This window comes from Argentina silus (assembly GCF_951799395.1).
Source record: "Argentina silus genome assembly, chromosome: 1".
Classification (NCBI taxonomy): Eukaryota; Metazoa; Chordata; class Actinopteri; order Argentiniformes; family Argentinidae; genus Argentina; species Argentina silus.
In genome coordinates, this window is record NC_139655.1 from 2,316,275 (window position 1) to 2,341,893 (window position 25,619).

Genomic DNA, 25,619 nt, shown 5'->3' on the forward strand with positions numbered 1-25,619 from the left:
CAACAACAATGGTCAAGTGGTATGTGTTACTTTTTATGGAGAGCTAATTTGAATGATGCAAGCTGGGAATTGCAATGTAGCCACATTAAATGAATCTATCCTCGCATGGTTGGCACGATTAACAGTGCTAGGATCGGGGATAGCCTACATGTGGGGAATGCGATTGTAACAACGCAACGTTTGGAGAGAATAACAACTGCATCCACTTTTTAATTAGTTTGTTAGTAATCATTTTTACATTAAATAAAAAGGCTCACTTAATTTGCATTTGTAATTCCGCTGCCGCTTTTGTACTCCCTGATTGGCAAGTACACAAAATGGTTATTTACATTCCATTATAAATCAGTCTTTCTTTAGCAAAATATTTGCCTGTTTGTGTGTGTGTGTGTTTTTTTTTATTTGGGTGTTGGAGGGGGGAAAAAGTTATTTGATGAGGTTGCGGCGGACCAAATGTTGCTCCTCCACGGTGCTGCCGAGCTCTGTGTGTGCGATGCTGCCACCATTAGGTCTGTAAAGGCACTGAGAGACGTGTGATGGGGACAGCGGTATGCAACCGGCCGTGATACTAACAGGCCATCAAATTAGTCAGTATTTTTCAAATAATAAAAATTGTGAAATATTATATATCACATAGGATTTAATGCACTTGAAATGTTGAAATTAAAAATCACCCAAATGATGGTCAATCTATTAAAACTGAATTGAGTAGCAAAAGTATAACATTATTAATATGTGTATATGTGTTGCCTACGAAAGACATAAAACAGAATATCAAATAGTACATCATTGTTTGTATCATAAAGCTTAGACAACCTCCAAGGCCATTGATGGATAAACAAAACTAGAGTTCACTTTTCCCCAGAAGAATACCAAAATTGTTTTCATAACTACATGTTCAATTCACCAATAATCACGTCTATGTAAAAAACATGAATATATTCTAATGGCATTAAATATCATTATCACATCTAATATTATATGAGAGTTAGCCTACTGTAATTACTACTGGTTATGACAGTGGCATGAACAGATGTGCAGCTTTTTCGTGCAATGCACATTTCATCAGAAGTTATGCGTCCACAATTCTATGACAATTCGCACCTTGTTTGATACGGGTTAAATCACCTGACATGTACTAATACTAAACCATGCACATCCTATGGTATCCTATGGTATCCTATGTGAACAAGCTCTTCCCTATTGCCCAGCCCTTCACGTTGGCACATTGCCAATAAAAGCCAAGGCATTGATACTTCTAATAAGCTATACAATTAATACCGGTCGGACCTATGAAATGCTAAACAACAACGCCTAGATCAAGTTTGTTTGAAACATTATTTTGGAGATGGGTTATTCAAACATCCCTTGATTCATGTATAGGATTAACATCTATAAAAAGTAACGGCTTGCTTTGATAAGCTTAGGCTTCCCGAGGATATCTCCAAATGTTCTCGACACACTCAGTGTAGAGTAAACTGAATACAGATGCTATTTCATTCGCCTGCATGGTATGTCAACTTGAAACTGATGAATTAGGTTGGGCCCAAAACAGGAAAAGTTGATTACAAGGTAAAGGCGCACTCCAGTCCATTTCCTATCCAAAATAGCTGTCAGCACAAAGCTAACTCTGTTCAACTACTGGATGTTATTATGAATGAGTGGAAATATTTGAAACTTTGCCACTGTACACCTAAAATCCAAAATGGAAGAAAATGTCGAGATTCTACTTCACTGTATTTGGTCAAGCAGCGTTCCACAGCGCTGACTACATAAAAGTTTCTAATGCGCTAGGCTGAGTCACGTCGCTGTTTCAAAGTCAGCGATTAATACGCAAGCGACATAAAGCATTCATGTACCCAATTCATACAAAGTATCCAGCCTCGTACAAACAAAGGGAATGTAGATAACACATAATAGGTCTTTTCAGCAGAAAACTTGGATGTAATGTAGTAGGCTGGGCAAGATCTGCCTAGAGAACTTCGGAATGCGTTCCTCGACGGAGAGCGCGACGGACCGTTAACCTACTTCAAACACCCTTTGCTGATAAAATAACATGCACTCAATACAATTCATGAGAACAGATCAAAGTCTTACCTTTGAATGCTTCTCCTCGAACCGAGACCATTAAGCTGACCGCAGCAATGAGACAAGTTAAAACTCTATCCATTGCGGGAGTATCGCGGACGTTCCCCCCAGCTCCGGGGTAAAAATCAGTTCTACTCTTCCGCTGTGACAGTGGAAAATATTCCCGTTGTGCAGTTTACGTGACTGGTATTGGGAGCGTTCCCTGTCTCTATCCCTACTTGGTTACTTGTGTACCTTCCAAGCGGCTCCACTCCCGGAGTGACTTACTGGCTTTCAGGAGATGACTGACGTCACCGAGCACGGAGAAAAAGCTCTGTGCGCGTCCTCCAATGGAGGGGGCATTAGGAGCTCCGTGTCGGTATTCGGTTCGAGTGACTTTAGGGTTCGTCTCATACGCTTACTATGTTTTCTAATAGGCTACATTTAACATGTAATATGGCGAACCCAGAATGGATCCGTATTTGTTATGAGTCTCTTAAGTTTTTTTTAAACTGGATTTTGGAGTAAAAGTTGAATAAGTCAGGATATTGTTGGGTTGCACAACTGTAGTGTAGGCTACAGGTTATGACCTAGCCCTGAATCAGAATGGCTGGCACTACTTGTTCTGATGGGCTAGATTATTACCCAGTACCCACTGGTTAACTGGGAGGGGTGCGCAGCTGAGAGGGACGAGTATCACCCACCTCATTGTAAAATGTTCAAGTTATAATTAGTGCCTAATCGTTTGAAGGTAACTAACTGGACACAGAAAAACAACCCAGGCCGAGGCCTTTCCATACCATACTATTTTGCAAAAAAAGAGTAGGCCCTTTTACAATACAATAGTAAATCCATTGCTGCATCATAACGCGCCCACAGAATTAATCTTGACACACATGTATTTTGTAGTGCCACATTTTACGTCCTTTGTCCCATGTTCTGTTATCAAACGGGAGACAGCACCCTCTCACTGCTACAGTGGCATCGGTTCAGTCGACGAGCTATGTGAACGGTGCCACATGGCAATAGTAGAAAATAGCAACAAGGCGCTACATTAGAAATGACAATAGGCTACTTCAACGTTTCCCATTGAGACGATAGAGCACAAGGCCATGCAGCTTCAACCTGCACAATTGTACCTAAATTGGATAAGATTATGAAAGGATTAGTCGACACGTCAAAATCAACAGATTTTACTTTGGGAATCAGTGAATTTACATTTTGAATTCTGCATAGAACATTGAAAGTAAAAACCATTGGCAGGACAAGCATTGGTCTTATCTCAAATATACACAAGTTAAAAACACATGGCTGTACAATAGCCTACATTAAAAACGTCTTTTAGCATTGTGACTGCCTATGGCCCCCGGTCCGAGCATTGATTACTTTATCCTATGATGACTGTTGGATAGATGATTCACTTACTTAAACAAATGTATTTGTTTGTCGCTTTGGATAAAGGCGTCCGCTAAATGCCATAAATGTAAATGTACATTTAGGAACACCTGAGTCTGCCACGTCAACGACAACCAATGTCACGAGAGCACCATCAACGAGAAAATTAGCATCAGGTGTTTGGGCGCAAAAAAAAACAACAAGAGAGAGAAACTGAGTAATGCATAAAATTGAAAGAAATATTCACAGTAGGGTCAGTGTGGTACAGTATCATCGTTTCACTTGCTCTCTTTTATGTGTTTCAGGCGTCAAACAAAGGCATTTTTTTAAAAAGTGTGTTTGGGGGATTAGAAGAATGAATCATATAACTACAGGTTATACTGAAACTTGTGGATATAATTTTCTACATCAAAGATAATCTGTAACCCATGATATGGGCTTTAAGGGTCATGTGATAAAATAGTTATTACAGTATTAAGTGTGTGGGGTAAAAATAGACCTGCCAGAAAATTATTCTAATAGCTTTGCCAGTAGAGTGACTCCTGGAGAGCGTTGTGTTGTGTGCAGATTTCAGGGTCTATTCAAGGGTTAATTCGCTCAATGCAAGAGCAGGTGAATTGAAATTCAACTCGTGAATTGAAAATAGCCCACTGTTTTCCACGAGGTTTTCAATACACGTCTTGCAAGGAGTCTATTAAAATGTGAGCTGACTCCAACCCTGGTTGCCAGCTCGCACACTTGGAAGGCACATTTAGAATGTCTCTCCCTTTTTCACATACATGTCTCCAGTGCCCCTTAAGATGGAAAACTGCATGGATTTGGCACCAGGGAAAATGCATCCGTGGACTTGGATTGGTTCAGCTTCCTCATAATGAACAAAGTGCTCCATTCAGCCAAGGCAGCTCAGCTTTCTCCCTCTCTTGACCTGCTAACACTGTCTGCTGCACACAGTGGTGAACCTGGGTACTGCATCTGCTCCTGACTGACGTTGCCTCCTGGGCACAGATTTACCCTCCCTTAATGTGAACTGTAACCATCAGATATACAAAACTGACTCCAGATCAGTGTTTAGAGGCAACTTAACATAATGTACTCCACTGGATCTCTTTGATTCAAAGGGCTGTGCATCTGGCATTCACAGGGGAAGGCTTTTTTTACTCTTTTTTTTTTTTGAGGTTGCTCCTTATGTGAAGACACAGTTTGTTGGTAAATTAGATTCCGTATGAAATCACCCTGGTAAGAGCCCAGGCATGGTTTACTGGAGGAGAGTTGAGGGAATAAATGAATACCATCTCAAACAAGAACGCAATAAAAGACAGCTTTGTCTTTGTGTGTGTGTGTGTGTGTGTGTGTGTGTGTGTGTGTGTGTGTGTGTGTGTGTGTGTGTGTGTGTGTGTGTGTGTGTGTGTGTGTGTCATCGTAAAACTAGGCCTAACTGTTTATGAGAGCTGGGTAGACAGATGTGGTATGAGACTTCATACAGTACAAAGCTACGCTCTCAGCCTCAACAGCACAGTGACAATGACTGTCAATGGCAGCGCGTTGACACCCTGTTAGGGGGCTGATGCAGCAGGACGGTTACAATCAGGCCCTAATTCAATCCGTTGCAGATATGGAGTTCCACCGTGCAGCAATGTTGTGTACGAAATCCGGTTAACGCTGTCAAGCCTTATCTGATTTTCCCTCATTTTTCCCTACTCTCATAAAAATATATTTTCACAAATAACCAATAAACACGAGCTATCGAGTGTGTGACGCCTCTCCCACTCCGTCAGCCAGATCGTCAGCGAAGGTGGTCCTGCAGGTTGTCTGGGTTCACCCCATCAGCCCACTCACTCACTTCCCCGCTCCAGGCCGGCTCCACCACGGGTGTTTTGGTTGTTGTATTGCACCTTCCAACACCCCCCAGCGTAGTGTCCCCTCACCCACACACTGCATACGCCACTGACCCCTTACAGACTTCTACTCTCCGTTGTTTAATTTCTGTTTTATATAGTTTCAATAAACATGGACTGCCCTGGTTTGCGCATGGTTAGCTTGGCTCACCGTGTGGGAGTGGTAATTATTGCCAAATTTGGTTCAGGTCAGCTTTGCTGCAGTTTTGTTTTGTTTTGAGTGCCAAGTGGTACTATTTGTTTGTGTTTGCAGAGTTTGTTAAAGGCCAAGTTTCGGAAGTGTCACGCATGATTTTTCTTGACTTTGTTTTGTGTTATTTTAGGGGTTTGTTTCCGTGGATGTTTGAACGGGAAGCAGCTTTTGTCCCCCAGTTTTTGATTGGTCTACAAAACCATGTGTTGCCCATTTTCCCTAACCAGGTATTGGGGTTTAGGGAAGTGCTGGTTCATGTGTTGCAGTGATTGGGTGAGGATATCCACTTTTCAGTTGGTTAGAACCACACGTCCCCTGGTAGGCTTCGGTGACTTGCTCTCCATATGAGAGCAGTCGTGTTGTGGTGTTCTCTCTAGTAAGACCATGGGCAGAGCCAGTTTGCTAATTTCTTGATTTGGAGGGTCGCTGGGTTTCCGGTTGACCTTCTGTTTCTGGCAGGGGTCATAAAAACCCCCTGCCAATGTCTGCACGATGACAAGGGGCAACTTCATAATATACTCCACTGGATCTCTTTGGTTCAAAGGGCTATGCATCTGGCATTCACAGGGTTAGGCTTTTTTACATTACAGGGGTACGCTTTTTTACATTACAGGGGTACGCTTTTTTTTCCATAAATACCCCCTGCCAGTATCTGCATGATGACTAGGATTGAGGTCACACAGTTAGTTATATAGGTGTATTAGTTGTCTTAGCAGGGCCGGCCGGGGAGGTTCCATTTTGTTTTGGCTGTCCTTCACCTTATCGTTGCCCACAATGCCCTCCCTCAGTCTAAGTCTGTAATGTAGTTGTGTTTAACATGGCTTCTATTGTAGACAATTTCATTCAGTCCCCTTCTGAAGTACTAAAGATCAAATAGCAAAGATTGCTGAGCACTACAACATTGAATTGGATCGTCAGCATTTGAAAAACATTCCGAAGGCCAGTCTGAAAGCCGACATTTTCTTTTTCAGGACAGTTAGGGGAATTATTTAATATTTTCATCATATCTTATAATGGAGGTAAAAATCTAATTTTATCAACATCAATCATAAAAGCCATATATCATTTTACATGTTCAATGGCAATCAGATTGTGGCAGAATTTTTCAAGTGTGATCAAAAATCATTGAGATGATTCCATGAGATGTTATCAAACAGAACTGATATAATTTGGCAAAAAAAATATTTTTCATCAATCCATTTTTCAATGCAATACAGTTACAGTATCTCAGGTAGTGGATGTTGCACAGGCATGGTATTCATTTTGCCTGTCATGCGCTTGTGAAGACAGTGGGGGGAAAAACACTTGTCTCTGGAGATGTAATGGAAAAAAATACAGTGCCCTCCATAATTATTGGGACAGTAACAAATTTTTTTCTTCTTTTGGCTCTATACTCCCAAAAGTTGTAGGATTTTTGATCAAACAATGAATGAGGTTAAAGTATAGATTCTCAGTATACTAAAGTATAGATTCCCTTGTGTATATATTGGTTTCACCATTTAGAAATGACAACAATTTGTATACATAGTCTCCCTATTTCATGGCACCAAAAGTATTGGGATGGATTAATAGGTCCACATGAATCACTCATGTTTAGTATTTAATCATGCCATCTTTGCTCTGCCAGGCCTGTATTGCAGTTGCACTTCAGTTGTTGTTTGTTTTCAGGACCTTTTGCCTTAAGTCTTGTCTTCAGGAAATACATGCCCATACATGCCCAAACCATAATACCCCCTCCACCATGTTTCACAGATGAAGTGGTATGCTGTGGATCTTGGGCGGTTCCTTTTTTCTCCAAACTTTCCTCTTGCAATCATTCTAGTCCATGATATACTGTACATATCTGACCACAAGACCCTTTTCCAGAACTCTGCAGTCTTTTTTTAGGTTCTTTTTTAGCAAACTGTAACCAAGCCATCCTGTTTTGGAGGCTAACTAGTTGTTGGCATCCTGCAGTGCAGCCTCTGTAGTTCAGCTGGTGAAGTCTTCTGCGGGTGGTATTCTCTGGCACATTCACGCCTACCTCCTGGAGAGCGTTCCTGACCTACGGTTTGCGACTGGTGACCTCACCAGCACTGTGTTTCTTTTAGTGATGTTCCAAACATAAGATTAAGCCTCAGGTTTTGGATATGTTTCTGCTATATTTTTTTTCTGATTTGTCAGCCTCATAATGGCTTCCTTGACTTTCAGTGGTACCTCTTTGGTCCTCATGTTAACAGACACCAAAAGCAATGCCAAAGGCAAACACAAAGCCTAGAATTAAGACTGGACATTGCCAGCATCCTTGTTCTTAGGAGAGGAGAGGAGGAGAGAGGACAGGAGGCTTGTCATACAACACTAATCAAGCAACACATCCCCCTGGTAAATCAGTTCTCCACAGCGACATTGCTCAGAGTTGGGCTGCGTCTCAATACTCTATAATGGTTGACTTCCTCTTCTCTTCATATCCTCCTGCTTCATCTCCGCTGATATGAGAGCAACGGGTAGGTGAAAGCAAGCAGGGGGGCTGCCCCACTGGGAATCTGTTTCACCCAGACATCAGATTTCTTCCCATCAATGCGGATGAAGGAAAACTCCAGTCTGCCAGTGGATGGTGAAAAGGTCTGAGTGTCTGAACTAGCCTAGCGGAATGCCCGATGCAGTGAGGGTTCTAAAGAAATCAGATAACATTCCAGAGATCATCATCATCCAAGGATTAGTCTGGGTTGCTCATGTTCTATCTGCCTCTTCACGCTAGTGATAGTGTGTAGACTATGAAGACCAGGTTCAATCCAAAGGTCAGGGCCATGCCACGATGCCAGATAGGTGTCGCCACAGGCCCGACGGTGGTGGCCCAGGTTTGATAATACAGTACTCACCTTTATGCAAACTGGTGTTGGGCCTAATGTCACAAACACAACAGGTCGTTTCGTTCATAGAGACTCAACACAAACATCCTCACCACAACAACATTGTAGCTGGACCAGTGCAGAAAGATGAGGATAGAAGAGGTTACAACAGGCCCCTGCACAGGTCTTCTCCTCCAGGACAGTAGAGTGGAGGTGACCAAGATAAAGTGGTTTAATCAGCGGCCAGAAAGAACAGGAGAGAGGGAGAGAAGGGAGGAATAAAAGGGGAGAGGGAAAGGGAGGGTGAGCTAGAGCATCTCTCTCCCTTCACCTAGAGAGCATATAGATAACTACCCCCCACCACCCCTCCCCCCTCACCCACCCGACACACACGCACACACACACCCACACACACACACACACACACACAAACACACTCTCTCTCTCTCTCTCACACACACACACACACACACACTCTCTCTCTCTCTCTCACACACACACACACACACACACACACACAAACACACTCTCTCTCTCTCACACACACACACACACACACACACACACACACACACACACTCAACACACCTCCTGGAGACAATAGTCGGCCAGATCCAAGGAGAGAGCTGGGTCACAGATGCAGACGACAAAGGAGAAGACAGAACAAAGGGCTGTAGCACCTTGGAGGAGACCTGAGAGTACTCTCCAATCTCACACACACACACACACACACACACACACACACACACACACACACACACACAAACTGCAACACTACGGCATCTAGAAGGAAACCTGAAAGTGCTCCAATCAGCAGATCTGGGATGAGCTGTGTGTTTAACCTTACGTAAGGCCCTCAGATAAGAGACTAGGACACAATGGCCCCCTTCATCCCCCCTCTCAGCCCCGGAGGACCCTGGGATTAGGAAGGCTTCAGGGGGAGAAGACAGAGGGGCCTAGGAGGGCACGAGGATCTGTCCAGGCTTGTAGCACTAATTCACACCTTGGTGTTCCATGGAGTGGAGGGGTGTTTCATAGATGGGTGCTTGGAGCTTGTGAGGATTTCACCCAAAACTTCCTCCGTGGAGACGTGCAGGTCTCAGCTTGTCTCCAGGACGTGGCAGCTACACTGCGCGTCAGATTGGCAACAGTAGTGATGACAAGGTTCAGACAGAGGCAGCTAGCTTCCAAGAGGAGAATTTCACAACTACAATCTAGTCCAGATACATTTGTTCCCATCTGGAGGAAAAAAACCCGTTACATAACACCTGCCTTGTTTAATCAAGCTTTGATCAACACATATATTGCGGTTTTTTTCTCGATTGCTAAGACACGCTTAATGAAACTGGGATCCACTTGATCTTCATCATCACCTTTTTAGCACAGCAGAAGTCTTCTCTTGCTAATGTGTGAACACTTGTTCATTGGTTTCACACAATTTTCACACCCTTTTTCAAAACGGTTAACACAGACCTCACAGAAAGACTCTACTGGATTAACTGTGTTAAAAAAAGGAAAACATCTATTCACAGCTGATAGAAATTACTTTCATAATTATGAACCTCTAATGCACCTGTGTGAAACGCCTTTGCACAATTCTTCAATCAGCAATCAGTCCTTATCCATCTATAAAAGATGGCCACCTGTGTTGCTATTCGCAAGCATGGATCAAAGAGGCCAAAGGCACGTAAGGAGAGTAAGAGGCCATGTCAGAGGAGTCTGAGGAAGAGGAGTCTGAGGAAGAGGAGCCTGAGGAAGAGGAGCCTGAGGAAGAGGAGTTGGCATGCGTGGTGGAAGAGCTGCGTCAAGAGGAGGAAATAGAGCTCAAGTTGCAAATGAAATTCGGGCTACAATTATTGACCATGTCATCAATCATGGCTTGTCCTTTAGAGAGGCTGGACAAAGGGTCCAGCCCATTCTGAGTCTGAGCGCTGTGGCATCTATTGTCAGACTTTTTCAGAATGAGAATAGGTAAGTCACAATGTCACTGTATACCACTGTGTATTTCAGCTTTACTGCGTTGCCCTGTTGGCAGAGTGTGCAGTGTCTACAGTAATGCAGTTGTTTCATCAGTCCCATTTATGTGATGTCATAATGTCAGTTTTGACATGCTTTTTGCATTTACTTTATAGAATCCACAGACTACCACACACTGGTGGCAGAGGAAAGACCTTTAGTGCTGAACAGGAGGCTGCCATTGTAGAAATGGTCGTGGCAAACAATGTGATCAGACTGCGTGAAATCCAGGCAGCAGTAATTGCAGATCAGGGAGCATTTAGAAATATCAACAGTGTGAGTTTGGCTCCTATTGATCGAGTCCTTACATGAAACCATGTCGGAATGAAGCAGCTGTACAGTGTTCCATTCCAAAGAAACTCTGACATCGTGAAGGAGGCGAGACTCCAGTGTGTGCAGGTAAGGATTTGTTCTTGTATGGCCTTGTCATACCTTACACTTACATGCAAATGGAATCATTTGCTTTATGAATGAAATGAGTTTTCTTGGAGAATAATGGAGCTTGAAGCTGAAGGGGCAACATCACGTATTCATTTATGTGGATGAAGCCGGCTTCAACCTCTCTAAAGTGAGGAGACGTGGGAGGAACATCATTGGGCAGAGGGCCGCTGTTACAGTGCCAGGTCAGAGGTCAGAGGGCCGCTGTTACAGTGCCAGGTCAGAGGGCCGCTGTTACAGTGCCAGGTCAGAGGTCAGAGGTCAGAGGGCCGCTGTTACAGTGCCAGGTCAGAGGGGCGCCAATATCACCATGTGTGCTGCCATCTCCAATGACGGTGTCCTTTGCCACATACCAACTATCGACCCATACCATACAGACCGCCTCATCACATCATTTCATCATTTCTTCACATCATTTCTTGATGCACTGAATGAAAGACTGGTTCCACCTGAAGAGAGAGGGGGCTGTTGAGGCCTGGCGTGACTCTGTCATCACCTGAAGAGAGGGGGCTGTTGAGGCCTGGCATGACTCTGTATGTCATCGTTTGTGACAATGTTGCCTTCCACCGCTCTCGCCTTGCGAGTGAATGGTTTGCAGCACGGCCCCGTATGATGATGCAATTCCTCCCTGCATACTCTCCTCTTCTGAACCCGATTGAGGAATTCTTCACTGCTTGGAGATGGAAGGTATATGATCACCTGTCATATGACCAGATGTTCCTCCCGGAGGCAATGAATGCTGGTTGCCTGGCAATAGGAGCAGAGGACTGCCACGGATGGGTTTTTCCCTCGGTGCATTGCGAGGGAAAACATCCAATGCGATGTTGATGAGAACCTGTGGCACAAGAAGTTGTGAGTATTTCAACTCTTTATTTTGGATATTTGGATATTTCCTTCCATAATTTTCCTTTGGTTGCTTTTATGTTTATTTTATTTTTATTTACAGTATTCAGCATTCCTGAGTTTGAAAAGTATGGAAAAGAATGACATGGAAAAATCAGATTTTTTTTTGTTTCTGAGTATTTCTGATTTTGGGTAAAATGTCTTTATTGGTTCTTTGGTGAAGAAAGAATGCAGTACAAAAACTGTACCATAATGAATGTCCTAATCTGTCGAGTCTAGGTGCTCACTGTAGGTCTGACATGGGCACGCAAAGACCTGCACACAAGAATAAAATGAATGAAGAAAACTTTCTTAGAAAGTTTCTTTTACAGTGTTTCAACAGGGCGTCTCCAGAATGTGTAAACCGAGTCCCACAGGGTTTGTTATCTCTAGTAAAATCATCTTTGGAGAAAATAACACAATTCATGCTGCTTGCTTGCCTTTTTTGGCACATACTGTAACCATGTAAAGTATCAACAAATGCACAAATTATGGTTCAACCGTTATGTTGAAAGCTGTATTTTGTATTTTGTTGTCCATTGTGTAATGATTGATTGAAAGAAGAACAAAACAAGACAACAAAACAAGTTGTGTTGTTTGATGCAAATATTTGCTTTTAGTTTTTAATGTTTTGTGTGTGTTAGAGCATTTTGCAAACAAAATGAGTCATTTTGGCCAGTCAGCTTCTGTTTCAGCCTGTGTGCTAACTGTTTTGAAAATGTGACGTTACAGTGGACAAATGTGTTTAAGCAAATGAGAAAAACTGTAACAAACACACACACACACACACACACACACACACACACACACACACACACACAAACACACACGTACACACCATGTACAGTATTTCCCTTTGCTGCCAGAACATCCATAGTTGAGATATTTCTGTCATGTTATCTGTCGGCCAAACCGTGTGTGGGTGTAACTGTGTGTATGTGTGTCTCTCTATGTGTGTCTGTGTGTGTGTCTGTGTGTGTGTCTGTGTGTGTGTGTGTCTGTCTGTCTGTCTGTCTGTCTGTCTGCAGTAAAGGTATCTGTGTGTGTCTTTAGTACCATAACAACCCCACAGGTCCAGCTCATTCCAGGAGACCACACACTCTTGTAGGCCTTGGCAGAATACACTCCTCATCAATCATTCATTACCGCTGCCTCAGAACACCCCTCCTCTGGCAGAGGTGTGTGTGTGTGTGTCTCTGTGTGTGTGTGCGCCAGAGGTGTGTGTGATAATTGCGGTTTTGGGTCTCATTTAAGAAGCACAGAAGGGGCTTTGGTTTGCCAGTTCCTGATGAAATGGAATGCAGAGATCTCTATTTGAGAATATAGGCTATGGAAGTTTCCGTACTTTTCTTTTTTCCGAGGTAAGAATGAATTATTCTTCTTTCCTGCTCCATTGAACAAAGTGATCAATTTGTACTTCATCATAACTGCTGTTGAGATGCTGTGGACAGAAAATCTCTGTTAATTTCCATATCTAAATTGTTTTGTTTACCAACAACCGCACTTGAGCAATTATGTCAGTAGAGGTCACTGTAACTCAATATACCACCACTAAATCAGACTCGAGAGATGAGATTCTGGGATCAGAGATTACTGCGCCACTGACAAGTCCTCACATCAACCTCACAACAACATATCCATTATGAAATTGAGATTATAGGAATATTGGAGACAGGGAACTTTCCCAAACTGATTCCACGCATACAAATGTCCCACAGTCTTTGGGAATATACTGTATGTCATGATGTTGATACGGTGACAGCATGTAAATCAAGATGGTTCCTTAGATGAATAGATAGTCTTTATTAATGATTACAGGCATCATATGACATCATCGTTGATGCTTTTGATTAGATTTATTCAGCTGATGTAGGCCGAACAGAGACACAACAACAAGGCTCACATTTGCTCCCTAAAATTAATGACCACAATTTACACACATTGAAAATTCCAACTATCATGGGATAGCATTTCTGTCCTTCAACAATGTCTACACTTCATTTCCATACTGTATACATATATCAGGCAGTAAAGGACCACCAGTCAAACCTCTGCTCTGTCCCAGTTTGTTTTGAAAGGTGCAAACATTCAATACATGTGGTGAACAAACTTCTAACTTAAATGTTAGCTAGCTAGACCCCAACAACACAAATGTTAATCCAATAGCCCTGATGAAGCATGTGTGTCCGCTGGCTGTGAGCAGTAGGGTGTGTGTGTGTGAGCAGTAGGGTGTGTGTGTGAGCAGTAGGGTGTGTGTGTGTGAGAGATCAGCCAGGGCAGTGCTGCAGACGGGCAAAGATGTCTTGTTACTCTTAAACGAGTAGGTGAAAGTAGCGGAACTGACCTTTCTGTTGATGTAATGGAAGCATCTCGCTGTTGATCCCTGTGACCCACTCAGAGACTGTGTGTGTGTGTGTGTGTGTGTGTGTGTGTGTGTGTCTGTGTGTGTCTGTGTGTGTGTGTGCGCGCGCGGAGATGAACTCTGTTCTCCTCCTGAGGGAGAAAACTAAATAAGGGAGAGGGGGTGGGGGTGAGGGGGCGCAGGGGGCAGGGGCGTGCAGGGGTCAACTGGATTCAGCTAGCGTACACAGCGGGTTAGAACCAGGCCTAGACCCGCCCCCGACCCCGACCCACCAGAAATCCAATGCTTGTTCAGAACAAAGACATGGGAGATAACGTGCCTGAGGCTGTGGTAGGGGGGAACTCCCTGGAGACCCTGGAACTCCTCTCTGAGTTGTTGTGGTAGGGGGGTCACAGGAGCCCCTCACTGTGTTATTTCCCCTACTCTGCACCCCCCCCCCCATATAACCACTGTCTATCTTTAAATAGACTATTTTCCAAAACATCTTCGTGAATTGCTATATTGCTCAAAGCGTACGCGAGATTACACAGTCTGGCAACGCAACACTAATTTCTATGCAATTTGCTCACCCCCAATTCATCGTTTTACTCACTTTTGAAGTTGTACTCCCAAGTTTACAATGATGACAGTTTGTTCATTCCCGTCGGTAAAGCACGACTCATGACTCATACCCTCAACATGAATCACTTATCTCCTTATCACCACTAATCACCTTCACAAAGAGCAGATATACAATTACAGTTTTAGAGCCATTTTGTAAAACATGGAAACATGTCCCATGGTTCTGCTTCGCCATCACTCTCTCTCACTGCAAAGATATTTAGTTTCCTCCAAAACAAACATAGAAATAGTTCCTTTCTCAAGGACAAAGTCAGGGGTTCCCAGCTTATATTATCACACTTAACATTGCGGCTAAGTCTGTGGTTCCCGTCCCATTCCCGTCTCAGGAGGACCGCAGGTAGCTATAGAGGCTGGTGAGCCCCCCCTCCAGAACCTCTGCGATGGGCTTCAGTAAGGGGTTGTGCATGATGTGGAGCCCCTTGTCCAGAGGGTGGCAGGCCAGCTTCTCCAGCCGGCTCAGCCGGTACATCTCGTCGGGAACGTTCTGGATGTCGTTGAAGTCCACGTTGAGGAGCTCCAGGCGTGTCAGGCAGCACAGGGTCTTGGGCAGAGAGTGGATGCAGTTCCCCTCCACAATCAGGATCTTTAGTTCCACCAGAGCCTGGATGTTGTCTGCAATGTTCTCCAATCGGTTACAAGCCAAGTGGAGGAACACCTGTAGAAATTAGACATTGTACTAACTACAGAACACACAGCATGTCACTTCTGAATATGTACTTAGGACATAGCTGAAACGTTTCATGTAAATTTGTATTCATGTATCGATTATGTTTCATAAAGATAGTTTCTGTTTTAACCTGTCAAAGGACTACTGATGAGATTACCTCACATTTACAGTGATTTAAAAATGGTCTTGTTGTTTATATAAAATACATAAACAAATGAGAAAGATAAGTAGATAGATAAGCACCAGGCTCTTCATGGCATAGACACAGCCAGGGATGTGTAGGATGTGGTTGTGGCTGAGGTTGAGTTTCCTGAGGCAGGTCAGGCTGGACAGAGAGCTGGGGAGGGCAGTCAGCTGGTTGTTAGCCAGACTAAGGACCTCCAGCCGGGTACAGGCCCCCAGCTCCTCAGGCACCTCCGTCAGACGGTTCCGGTAGGCAAACAGCACACGGAGGTGTGACAGCAAGCCAATCTCAGGGGGCAAGCTGGTCAGCTGGTTCCCCCACAGGTTGAGGACCACCAGGTTGGAGAGGACACTGAGGGAGGGTGGCAGGCTGCGGAGGCAGTTGAGGGACAGGTTGAGTTTCTCCAGCTCTGTTAGTTCCCAGAGTTCCTCTGGGGGCTCCTTCAGGCCGCGACGTGCCAGACTCAGAACGCAGTAGCCCCACTGTTTGACCGTGTACCTCCGGATCCTCTCCGCCGACGTCAGGCTGTCCTCTCGCCCCGCGCTCTTCCTCGCCGCCCTCTTCCTCTCCTCCTCCTCCGCGTCTTTGGACTGCTTGGTTCCCATTGGCCGATCGTTTCTCCCGAAGGATTCAAGAAAAACCTCCGGACCGGGTGTGCCGCAGTGGGATGTCCACCCAGGACTGGTGCAACTCAGAGAGGTGCGTCTGGACGGAACAGCCTGGCAGCAGTGGGCAGAGCTAGGGTGGTGCTGCTGGTCGTTGGCAGAAGAGGCTCTGTGGACATTCTCAGTAAGCGTCTGACGGATATATCAAATGGTGTGGATATTCTCCCTGGAAGTGGCTGGAGTAGAGCGGAGCGGAGCAGGAAAGATGAATGTTTGTTCAGGGAGGCACTCTGAGGAGGTGCTGCTGACAGTTGGGGAGGGGAGGGGAGGGAGGAGAGGAGGGCCTCCCCTCCTCCCCTCCTCCCAGCCCCCTACACCCCCTCCAGCTGCCCCTGTCAATCCCCCCCCCCCCCCCCCCACCGTCCCGTCCTGCCCAGTGATAACTAACCTTGATTGTGCAGGGAGGACATGAGAATGACATTTTAGCTGAAGTCATCGGATGTCTCCGACCTCCCCCAGCCTCACACACCACCACACTGGCCGCAAACACACACCACACACCCCCGACCCCACATAGTGTTAGTCATCTGGTCCCCGTATCACACATATTACATACCAAGCATCAAATAGTAGAGAACTTATGTTTAGATGTCACTGATCATTATTCCACTGATTGTAGGATCAGTCAATTTGTTGTGGTCATGCCGGTACAGTCACTGTGTCCTGTTACAGAAAGCACACACCAAGACGGTGGTAAATTAGTCTATTAATAACTCCAACCTTCCTGAACACAAATAGCCCATTGCTTAAATGCTCCCAGTGTCTTCTAACATTTCCCTCGGACCTGGCTGTCTCTCCTCCCGACCTCTTTCAACGCGTCCCATACAGACCTCACTGAGGCAATGTTACAGGACACCGAAAGTCATGAGAGAACAGTGTTTTTAATGAGGTGTTATTGCACGTGTCCTGAATGGGATGGCTGCATTACCTTGTGGTTTTTCATAAGTCAACATAGTATTGGACGGCACTGGAACAGTCGTGGACTGGGTAGGGCTTGTGTGACAGGGGGATAGTTTGGTGAATGACACTTGTGAAGAGTAACCTTGTCTGAGGCTTGCGTTTGCTCGACGAATGAATGCACACGGTAGGCTTTAGCTCTCTTAACACAGTCTGGTGGCGGTTGCACTTAAGGACACATAAACCCACGCACATGCACACGCACACGCACGCGCACACGCACACGCACACACACACACACACACACACACACACACATACACACACACACACACACACACACACACACATACACACACACACACACACACACACACATACACACACACACACACACACACACACACACACACACATACACACACACACACACACACACACACAAACACACACACACACACACACACACACAGGAGGAAGAAACAAGAAACAATGCCCCCTCCTCAGACTTCTCTACAGGCATTCTATACTAGAACGCTAGAACTACTGTCATATTGGCCTGCAGTGAGCCACATGCAGTTAGCCAATCACACAATGTTAATACATTGAAAATATATAATAATAACAATAATAATAATAATACATACAGTACCAGTCAAAAGTTTGGACACACCTTCTCATTCAATGATTTTTCTTTAATTTTTATTATTTTCTACATTGTAGATTAATATTGAAGACATCAATATTAGACATCAACAATATAAGACATCAACTATGAAGGAACACATATGGAATTATGTAGTAAACAAAAAAGTGTTAAACAAACCATTTATATTTTAGATTCTTCAAAGTAGCCACCTTTTGCTTTGATGACAGCTTTGCACACTCTTGGCAAGTTTGTGTCCAAACTTTTGACTGGTACTGTACATTGATAATACTTGATTTTACTTCAGAATATGATTACACCAGGTGACGTTGCAGGTCAAGGGAAGTCTATATCTATCGACAACATCCATCAATGTTTTCGATAATCCCAAATATCTAAGAGCTCTGTTTAAACATAAAAAAAGACCCTGTAAATTCCCAACCTGAGTCACCTGTTGTGGGTAGTTTTTCTTTCAACAGTAAGGGCTCATTGATCTTGTAAACCTCTGTAAAAGTCTAAAGCCACCCTGTTGTCTGAGAGACAGTGATACATGCATTGAGTTCCAATGGGGCCCTGGTATTTGGACCAGCTCAGTGACATAAATCTAAATCTCAGAGTGGATCCTGCTGTCAGCAAGCCCATCTATTATCTAACCTGCCATTGGAGGCCTGTGTGTCACATGACAATGTGGCCCTCAAAGAGTGGGGTTACTATACTATACTATACTATACTATACTATACTATACTGCTCCAAGCGCTGCATGTATGGGTTATGTTTCTCTTTGAATCGACCTCGGCTTCTGAGTGAACTGCTGTATGTATGAAAGGTCCTGACAACCATGGACACCATGGCCATTAGTGACATTCCTTTGGTAATGAGACTCGCTTGACAGTTTTGCTCACAAAACTGAGAGCCTCATTCAGGCTTAAATAGATTCCCCCCTGCCCCCACCCCTCCCCCCACATAAAACAGAGAAGTAAAAATAAACATATTTGACTTACTGACTTTTGAACCTGCGGCAGAACAAGGCAGTCCAGTGTCTGGGTATGCAGCCGGCTGTTCTGAACCACAGGGTGACCAGCCAAAGGTGTGTGTGTGCGTGCGTGCGTGCGTGCGTGCGTGCGTGCGTGCGTGTGTGTGTGTGGCTGTGTGTGTGTGTGTGTGTGCGGCTGTGTGTGTGTGTGTGTGTGCGTGCGTGTGTGCGCGTGTGTGTGCGTGTGTGCGTGTGTGCGTGTGTGTGTGTGTGTGTGTGTGGGTGTGTGGGTGTGTGTCGGTGTGTGGGTGTGTGGGTGTGTGTGTGGGTGACAAGCCAGAGGTGACGTTATAATGACAGCACTCCAATCCCCATCACTCAGAATAGGTAATGTAGTTTTATACCAGTTACCATCACAACATGTAGTTTTATACCAGTTACCATCACAGTTTAGACAATCCAAAGATGATCAAAATCAATCACAACCATATTGAATCTTGGATGAGACATTTTTCTTGAATGAGAAAACTGCACAGTTTCATTATCATAATGAAATAAACATTATTATTTGTTTTTTATTGTTTTATTTTTTTCTTGGCTTACTCCTGGGGGTCTATGATTGGTGTTAGATCATATTTTTGTTTGTTGTATATATTGTTGAGTATTATTTTGTTGTGAAGCACTTAAAAAAAAGCACTTTACACTTTAAACTTGATTGATTGATTGATTGATTAATTGATTGATAATCAGATAGCACAGGAGTGCTTCAATGGCATTTGTTGGTGCATGTGATAGAGCTGTCTTTCATGTCAGCAGTAAACAGGTGGGGCCGTCTCCAGTAAGGAGTCGTGTGAGGTTGCCCCAAGACATTGGTCTCGGGTAAGTTTGTAAAATAAATCTCCCGTATGGTTAAGGGTATGATTAGGGGAGGGTGAACTGATCCTAGAGGAGTGGCTGTCTGTCAGTGAGACTGACAGGTGGTTAGTGTTTTATCACCCAGGCCCTTCAGGCTGGCACCGGGCATGCTGCCACTCATATATACTCAGGATGCCCCCTTTTTCAATCGGAATAAAGCAGGAAAGATTATTCCCAGCCCAAGGGAATCCCCTGATCAGATCCGGATCATGTGGAAAGTTCCCCGAGGTGAGGATTTGAGAGGAGCAGCTCCCTCGTTCCTGGTCTCTCTCCGCTTGGAGCCACTCATAAACATCTGGTGAGTCATCAGATCGGAGATGGGCCTTTTAAAAAAAAAAATAATAATAATAATTAAAAAGAAAAATAATAATTCATGCATGGGTTATGAATAGGTTGTGAATCTGCCAGGGATCTCAGATTACCCTTCGGTCCGGGCGGCAGGTGGATCATCACAAACAATTCCACTGTGTTTATCTGGTGAAAGGGATGAAGGGCTGTGGAGAGCTGTGGATTAGATGCCAGATAGTTGTTGATTGTTGTTGGAAGTTGTGAATGTCAGTTTCCACATGTTTACACCACCATCCTTTCACTGCCAAGGTTTTTGTATGTGTGTGTGTGTGTGTGTGTGTGTGTGTGGGTGTGTGTGTGTGGTGTGTGTGTGTATGTGTGTGTGTGTGTGTGTGTGTGTGTGTGTGTGTGTGTGTGTGTGTGTGTGTGTGTGTGTGTGTGTGTGTGTGTGTGTGTGTGTGTGTTTGGTTATGTGTGTACTCTTAGAAATAAGGATAAATGTGTTCTGGTTTTCTCCATTCAAATTATTATTATAATCAACCTTGAAAAGATAAACTTAAATTAGACATAAATCATTACAGAGACATATTACTTAAATACTTTGATATTGCAACGGGTGATGGGGAGGTTGATGAATACAAACTGCCACGTATTCTTATGATGTTAATGCACCAACCAATGGCCCAAATTGAATGTCTTTGAGTCTCCAGATGCAATCACTTTATTACCTGTGAAATATTTTCCGATTTTCCACAGTCTCCTGTGGCTTAGTGAATCATATTTCACTACATTATTCATCACCACATTAAACAGAGACAGTTTAATACCTGAAATGTAATTTCTTCACCTGGTACTGCCACAACAACTGGCAAATAGAATGCTTAAAGTAAAGGGGAAGATAATGTGGAGCTAGGGAGTAACAGAATGATGAATAGATACGGGGATATCAGCTTGCAGGCTATTACCCAAGATAAAGATGCCATTTGTAATGTTTTGTGAGAGGTGGAGGAGCAGAGGTATTGCCACAGTGTAGGACTAATGCAGTTACAAAGTACCCAAATCAGCTTTGGGTCTGCTGAAACAGCAACTGAGGATAAAAACCAATTGTGGCTCCTGACAGCAGCGCTCTCTATGATGAAGTACCACTGGGGCACCAAACTAGGCCCTACCTGGGGGAGAAATGCACACACGTTACAAACACAACCAAGCATGGAACTGCACCGTCTATCTATCTATCTGTCTGAATCGATCGATCGATCGATCTATCTAACTATCTAACTATCTATCTATCTGTCTGTCTGTCCGTCCGTCCGTCCGTCCGTCCGTCCATCTATCTATCTATCTATCTATCTATCTATCTATCTATCTATCTATCTATCTATCTATCTATCTCTCCATCAACCCCCCCCCCTCGTGCTCCTAGATGGCAGTCTCTTGAGCAGTTGATTGGTTAGTGCCGGAGGCACCTGGACCTGCTCAGCTCACCCCCCTGTTTTGGTACCATTAGTGGTGAAGGACCAGCTGGAGGATGCCCACTGCTGGCTAGCCGTGGGCATCTAAATGGATAGAGCCAGCGAGCATGATCTCTCTCTCTGCCAGGCAGGCAGGATGTCTCTCTGAGCAGGATAATGGTGCCAAAGATGAGGAGGTGCAAATAGGGGCTTCAGCTGCATGTGCGGCTAATGGAAGAGCAGCCTCCAACCCTCCAACCTTCAGCCCTCAGCCTCACTCAGCTCAGCTTGCACCTCCATCTCTCCAACAGCCAGACAGAGAGGGTTGAGAGAATGGGAGGACAAGGACGCTTTTATTTATGTCTGGATAAAGACGCTGCATCTTAAATGTATACAGGGAGAGAGGGAGAGGGAGAGAGGGAGAGAGGGAGGGAGGGAGAGAGAGAGGGAGAGAGGGAGAGAGGGAGGGAGAGAGAGGGAGAGAGGGAGAGAGAGACAAGGGTAGATAGATAGAGAAAGAGAGAGAGAGAGAGAGGGAGGTGGAGGGAGAGAGAGAGAGAGAGAGAGAGAGGGAGGTGGAGGTGGAGGGAGAGAGAAAGAGAAAGAGAGAATGATATACAGTGCCTTTGGAAAGTATTCAGACCACTTCACTTTTTCCATGTTTTGTTGTGTTATAGACTCAATTTAAAATGGATTAAATTAAAATAATTTGCCATCAATCCACACGCAATAACCCAGAATGACAAAGAGAAAACAGGTTTTTAGAAATTTGAGTGAATTTATTAAATCTTAAATACAGAAATACCTCATGTACATAAGTATTCAGACCCATTGCTATGACACTTAAAATGAGCTAAAATGCAAAAATATCAAAGACCCTATAAAAACAAAGATATTAATTCCACAATTACATGAACTATTATCACTGCATTAAGACGGATTCAATTCAACTTATTGAGTGATTTGTTGATGACATGTGTCATAGCAAAGGGTCTGAATACTTGAGGCGTTTCTGTATTTGAATTTTAATAAATTCACTGAAATTTCTAAAAACCTATTTTTGCTTTGTCATTCTGGGGTATTTAATGGTATTTAATCATTTTTTAATTGAGTCTATAACACAACAACATGTGGAAAAAGTGAAGGGGTCTGAATACTTTCCGAAGGCACTGTATATCAAAAACAAATGATTGCCTGAACTCCAAGAAATCATCATTGAGTAAGACTCACAGTATGGCTACTCCTGCACACGACATCCATTAATGAAATTCACCCAAAACGTCCACAAGATGGTGCAATAGATCAGAGGACAATCTGCTCTTGTTTGACAATGGAAGAACCTTTCTACTAAAGCTTTGCAATAGCAACTTACCACACCGCCCTGTCCATATAGACTCACGTAGAACCATACAAATGTACTGTGTATCTATCTATATCTGTGTGGCTTTGGCCTGAAGGTTCTGTGCTGCAAAGAAGTTGATGGCACCTGGGCAGTGTCCCCTGTGCAGCTCATTGGGAGAGCAGGGTATGACGGCCTCTTTCCACTTTCCAAGCCAGGCCAGTATGTAGCAGTTGCAGCGGTTACAAGCCAGCTGACAGTCTCCGCATCTCCATTACTAATCTCCGTACAGCTGACACTGGTCATTCCCGGTGCAGTTAGACGGGCCACTCAGCCAGCACAGAGCCTTTCAGCACAGAGCCACAGAGCCTTTCAGGCCGTCATGGAAACGACATCAACAACCGCTTGCATGGAAACCAAAGACGAGAAGGGTTTCATTACAGAATTCAGGGCCAGCTCTACAAACTGTGTCAGGGTATTCTAGCACCTCTCAGTCAATGCTGCACAAGGTCTACTCATTTTCGTATAACGTATTTGTTGTTTGTTTTGTTCCGCTTGATGACTTCGTCTTTTATTCACTTTCCGAATAGACGACATTGAGAAGGAACTATAGTAAATGATATGTACTGCCAGTTACACTACATGGATTTATTCAGTTTAGATCATATTTTCCCCAAGGACTAGTTATTGTCATCTTGTCCACTGTACTTAAAAAGGAAATTAGTTGCAGTTCTAAGGTATTTACGATGACGATCCATGAAGATATTTCCAAAATCCTACAGTCATCAAATCTAGCATGTATGATTGTTGGGCTATTTGGTTGCAGTAGAATATGTGATGGAATATTGTCCTCTAAAGGGTCAGAGTAATAAGTTCACATTGCTCATATTGTTTCAGTACCACTAGAGGGCACACAACAACAAGAGACAGTGCTTGAGCCAAGTCAACCCTGAGAGAAAACTGCCAACCTATAAATCCATCCCACTTACAGTAAGTACCTTGTAAAAACTCTACATTGCACAGATATCAATTTTTCATCCATGCAGGGATCAATATCCCACTAGTGGAAAACTACAACTGAGCAGTGGTGAACATACTGGGCTTCATACCCAGGGGAGGCCGGTGGAGGTAGGAACGGCTCATTGTAATGCATGGAATGGAATTCACATGATTCACGTGGTATGATATGGGCATTCACGTGTTTAATATGGCCATTCACGTGTTTTGATATGGCCATTCACGTGTTTGATACCATTCCTCATTCCATTTCATGCATTAGGCAACAATGAGCCCGTCCTCCGATTTCTGTCTCTCCACCAGCCTCCCCTGTACCATCTCCAAAAAAAAAAAGAAAAAAAAAAAAAAGGTGTCTGTCCTCTCCAGACCGTCTGGCCTTCTGGACCTGTTTATAAACCCTCTGTTCCTGTGTCTTGTAGACAACCCAGCCCGGAAGACATAACACACCCTGCAGAGGACAGTAGTAATGATAACATACTCTACCTATCAGCCCTTGGCCCTGAGAGGGAGAGAGAGAGGGGGAGAGAGAGAGAGAGGGGGGTGGGGGAGAGAGTGAGAGAGAGAGGAAGAGAGGAAGAGAGAGAGTGATAGAGAGAGAGAGAGAGAGAGAGCAGGAGAGAGAGAGAGAGAGTGATAGAGAGAGGGAGAGAGAGAGAGAGAGCGGGAGAGAGAGAGAGAGGAAGAGAGAGAGTGATAGAGAGAGGGAGAGGGAGAGAGAGAGAGAGAGCGGGAGAGAGAGAGAGAGAGAGAGAGAGAGAGAGAGAGAGAGAGAGAGAGAGAAAAGAGATCCCATGTGACTCTAATAGACAAAATGCTGATATAGACACAGTCCAAACATCCTGTTAGGATGTAAACAGTGCAAATAGTGGCACAGTGCAAAAGACATGATAAAACATACACATACAGTACGCTTCCCACTGGTGCCCCCACAAGACAGGTGTGTGGCTGCAGCATTACTGACTGAGTAGACTCAGACTTGCCAACCTCAAAGTCTGTCTGTTGGGGAGAGACTCCCAACCAGGACACAGGAAGCGAAGTAACTCCATAGGCTGGGTGCCATAGCTCTATAGGGGAGTTTCACCTTACGGAACACCCATGTGTCAAGTGGTGTTGATTGGTCCTGAGCCGTAAAAAATTTAACCAATCGTGATACACCAGTTCATAGGAATCTTATGGTCATGTGTTTACGAGTTGGTCTGACATGACCTTTCGTGTGTGTGAGGACCTGTCGCTTTAATTGAAGAATGTATGTTGAATTGTAACAGACGTTAGTGTCATACAGTGTCAGGGGGCTTGGTTGGCGTAAAACACCGCAGGGTTCCGGGTTCGATTCCGACCCTCGAGATATCTTGCATGTCATCCCCCCTCTCTCTCTCTCCCATCCTTCCTGGCAATCTACAGTACCAGTCAAAAGTTTGGACACACCTTCTCATTCAATGGTTTTTCTTTATTTTTTATTATTTTCTACATTGTAGATTAATATTGAAGACATCAAAACTATGAAGGAACACATATGGAATTATGTAGTAAACAAAAAAGTGTTAAACAAACCAGAATATGTTTTATATTTTAGATTCTTCAAAGTAGACACCTTTTGCTTTGATGACAGCTTTGCAGACTCTTGGCAAGATGTGTCCAAACTTTTGACTGGTACTGTATACTGTCTCTATCCCAATAGAGCAGAAATGCCCTAAAAACATATCTTGAAAATTTTTTTTTTGCAGTGTCAGTAAAGTTCTATATCGTCCAGCGGAGGGCAGAAGCACGCCCACCCGTGACCCTGAGACCTCCTTATGTCAATGGATATGACCCACTTTGTTCCACAAAACGTCTTTGTTGAAAGGTTTCTCTCAAAAAAGTAGCTTATGGAGAAATGGATCAA

The 25,619-nt window shown here is 44.1% G+C and overlaps 1 protein-coding gene across 1 annotated transcript; it reads right to left on the reverse strand.

Moving 5' to 3' along the window:
• Positions 1-14,733: 14,733 nt before the first annotated feature.
• Positions 14,734-16,156, reverse strand: lrrc30a (leucine rich repeat containing 30a). The gene is made up of 2 exons (XM_083684728.1): positions 15,605-16,156; positions 14,734-15,349 (listed from the first exon to the last, which is right to left on the reverse strand). Exons 1-2 carry the CDS (start codon positions 16,148-16,150, stop codon positions 15,017-15,019), a joined length of 879 nt encoding a protein of 292 aa, XP_083540854.1. The 5' UTR covers positions 16,151-16,156; the 3' UTR covers positions 14,734-15,016.
• Between the last annotated feature and the right edge of the window lie 9,463 nt (positions 16,157-25,619).

What these genes read in the sequence shown, in the direction of transcription:
- lrrc30a (XM_083684728.1), bottom strand. Translation starts at nt 16,150, where the DNA reads ATGGGAACCAAGCAGTCCAAAGACGCGGAGGAGGAGGAGAGGAAGAGG. An exon ending in TCTATGCCATGAAGAGCCTG is followed by an intron (nt 15,350 to 15,604) that starts GTGCTTATCTAT and finishes TAATTTCTACAG; the next exon opens with GTGTTCCTCCACTTGGCTTG.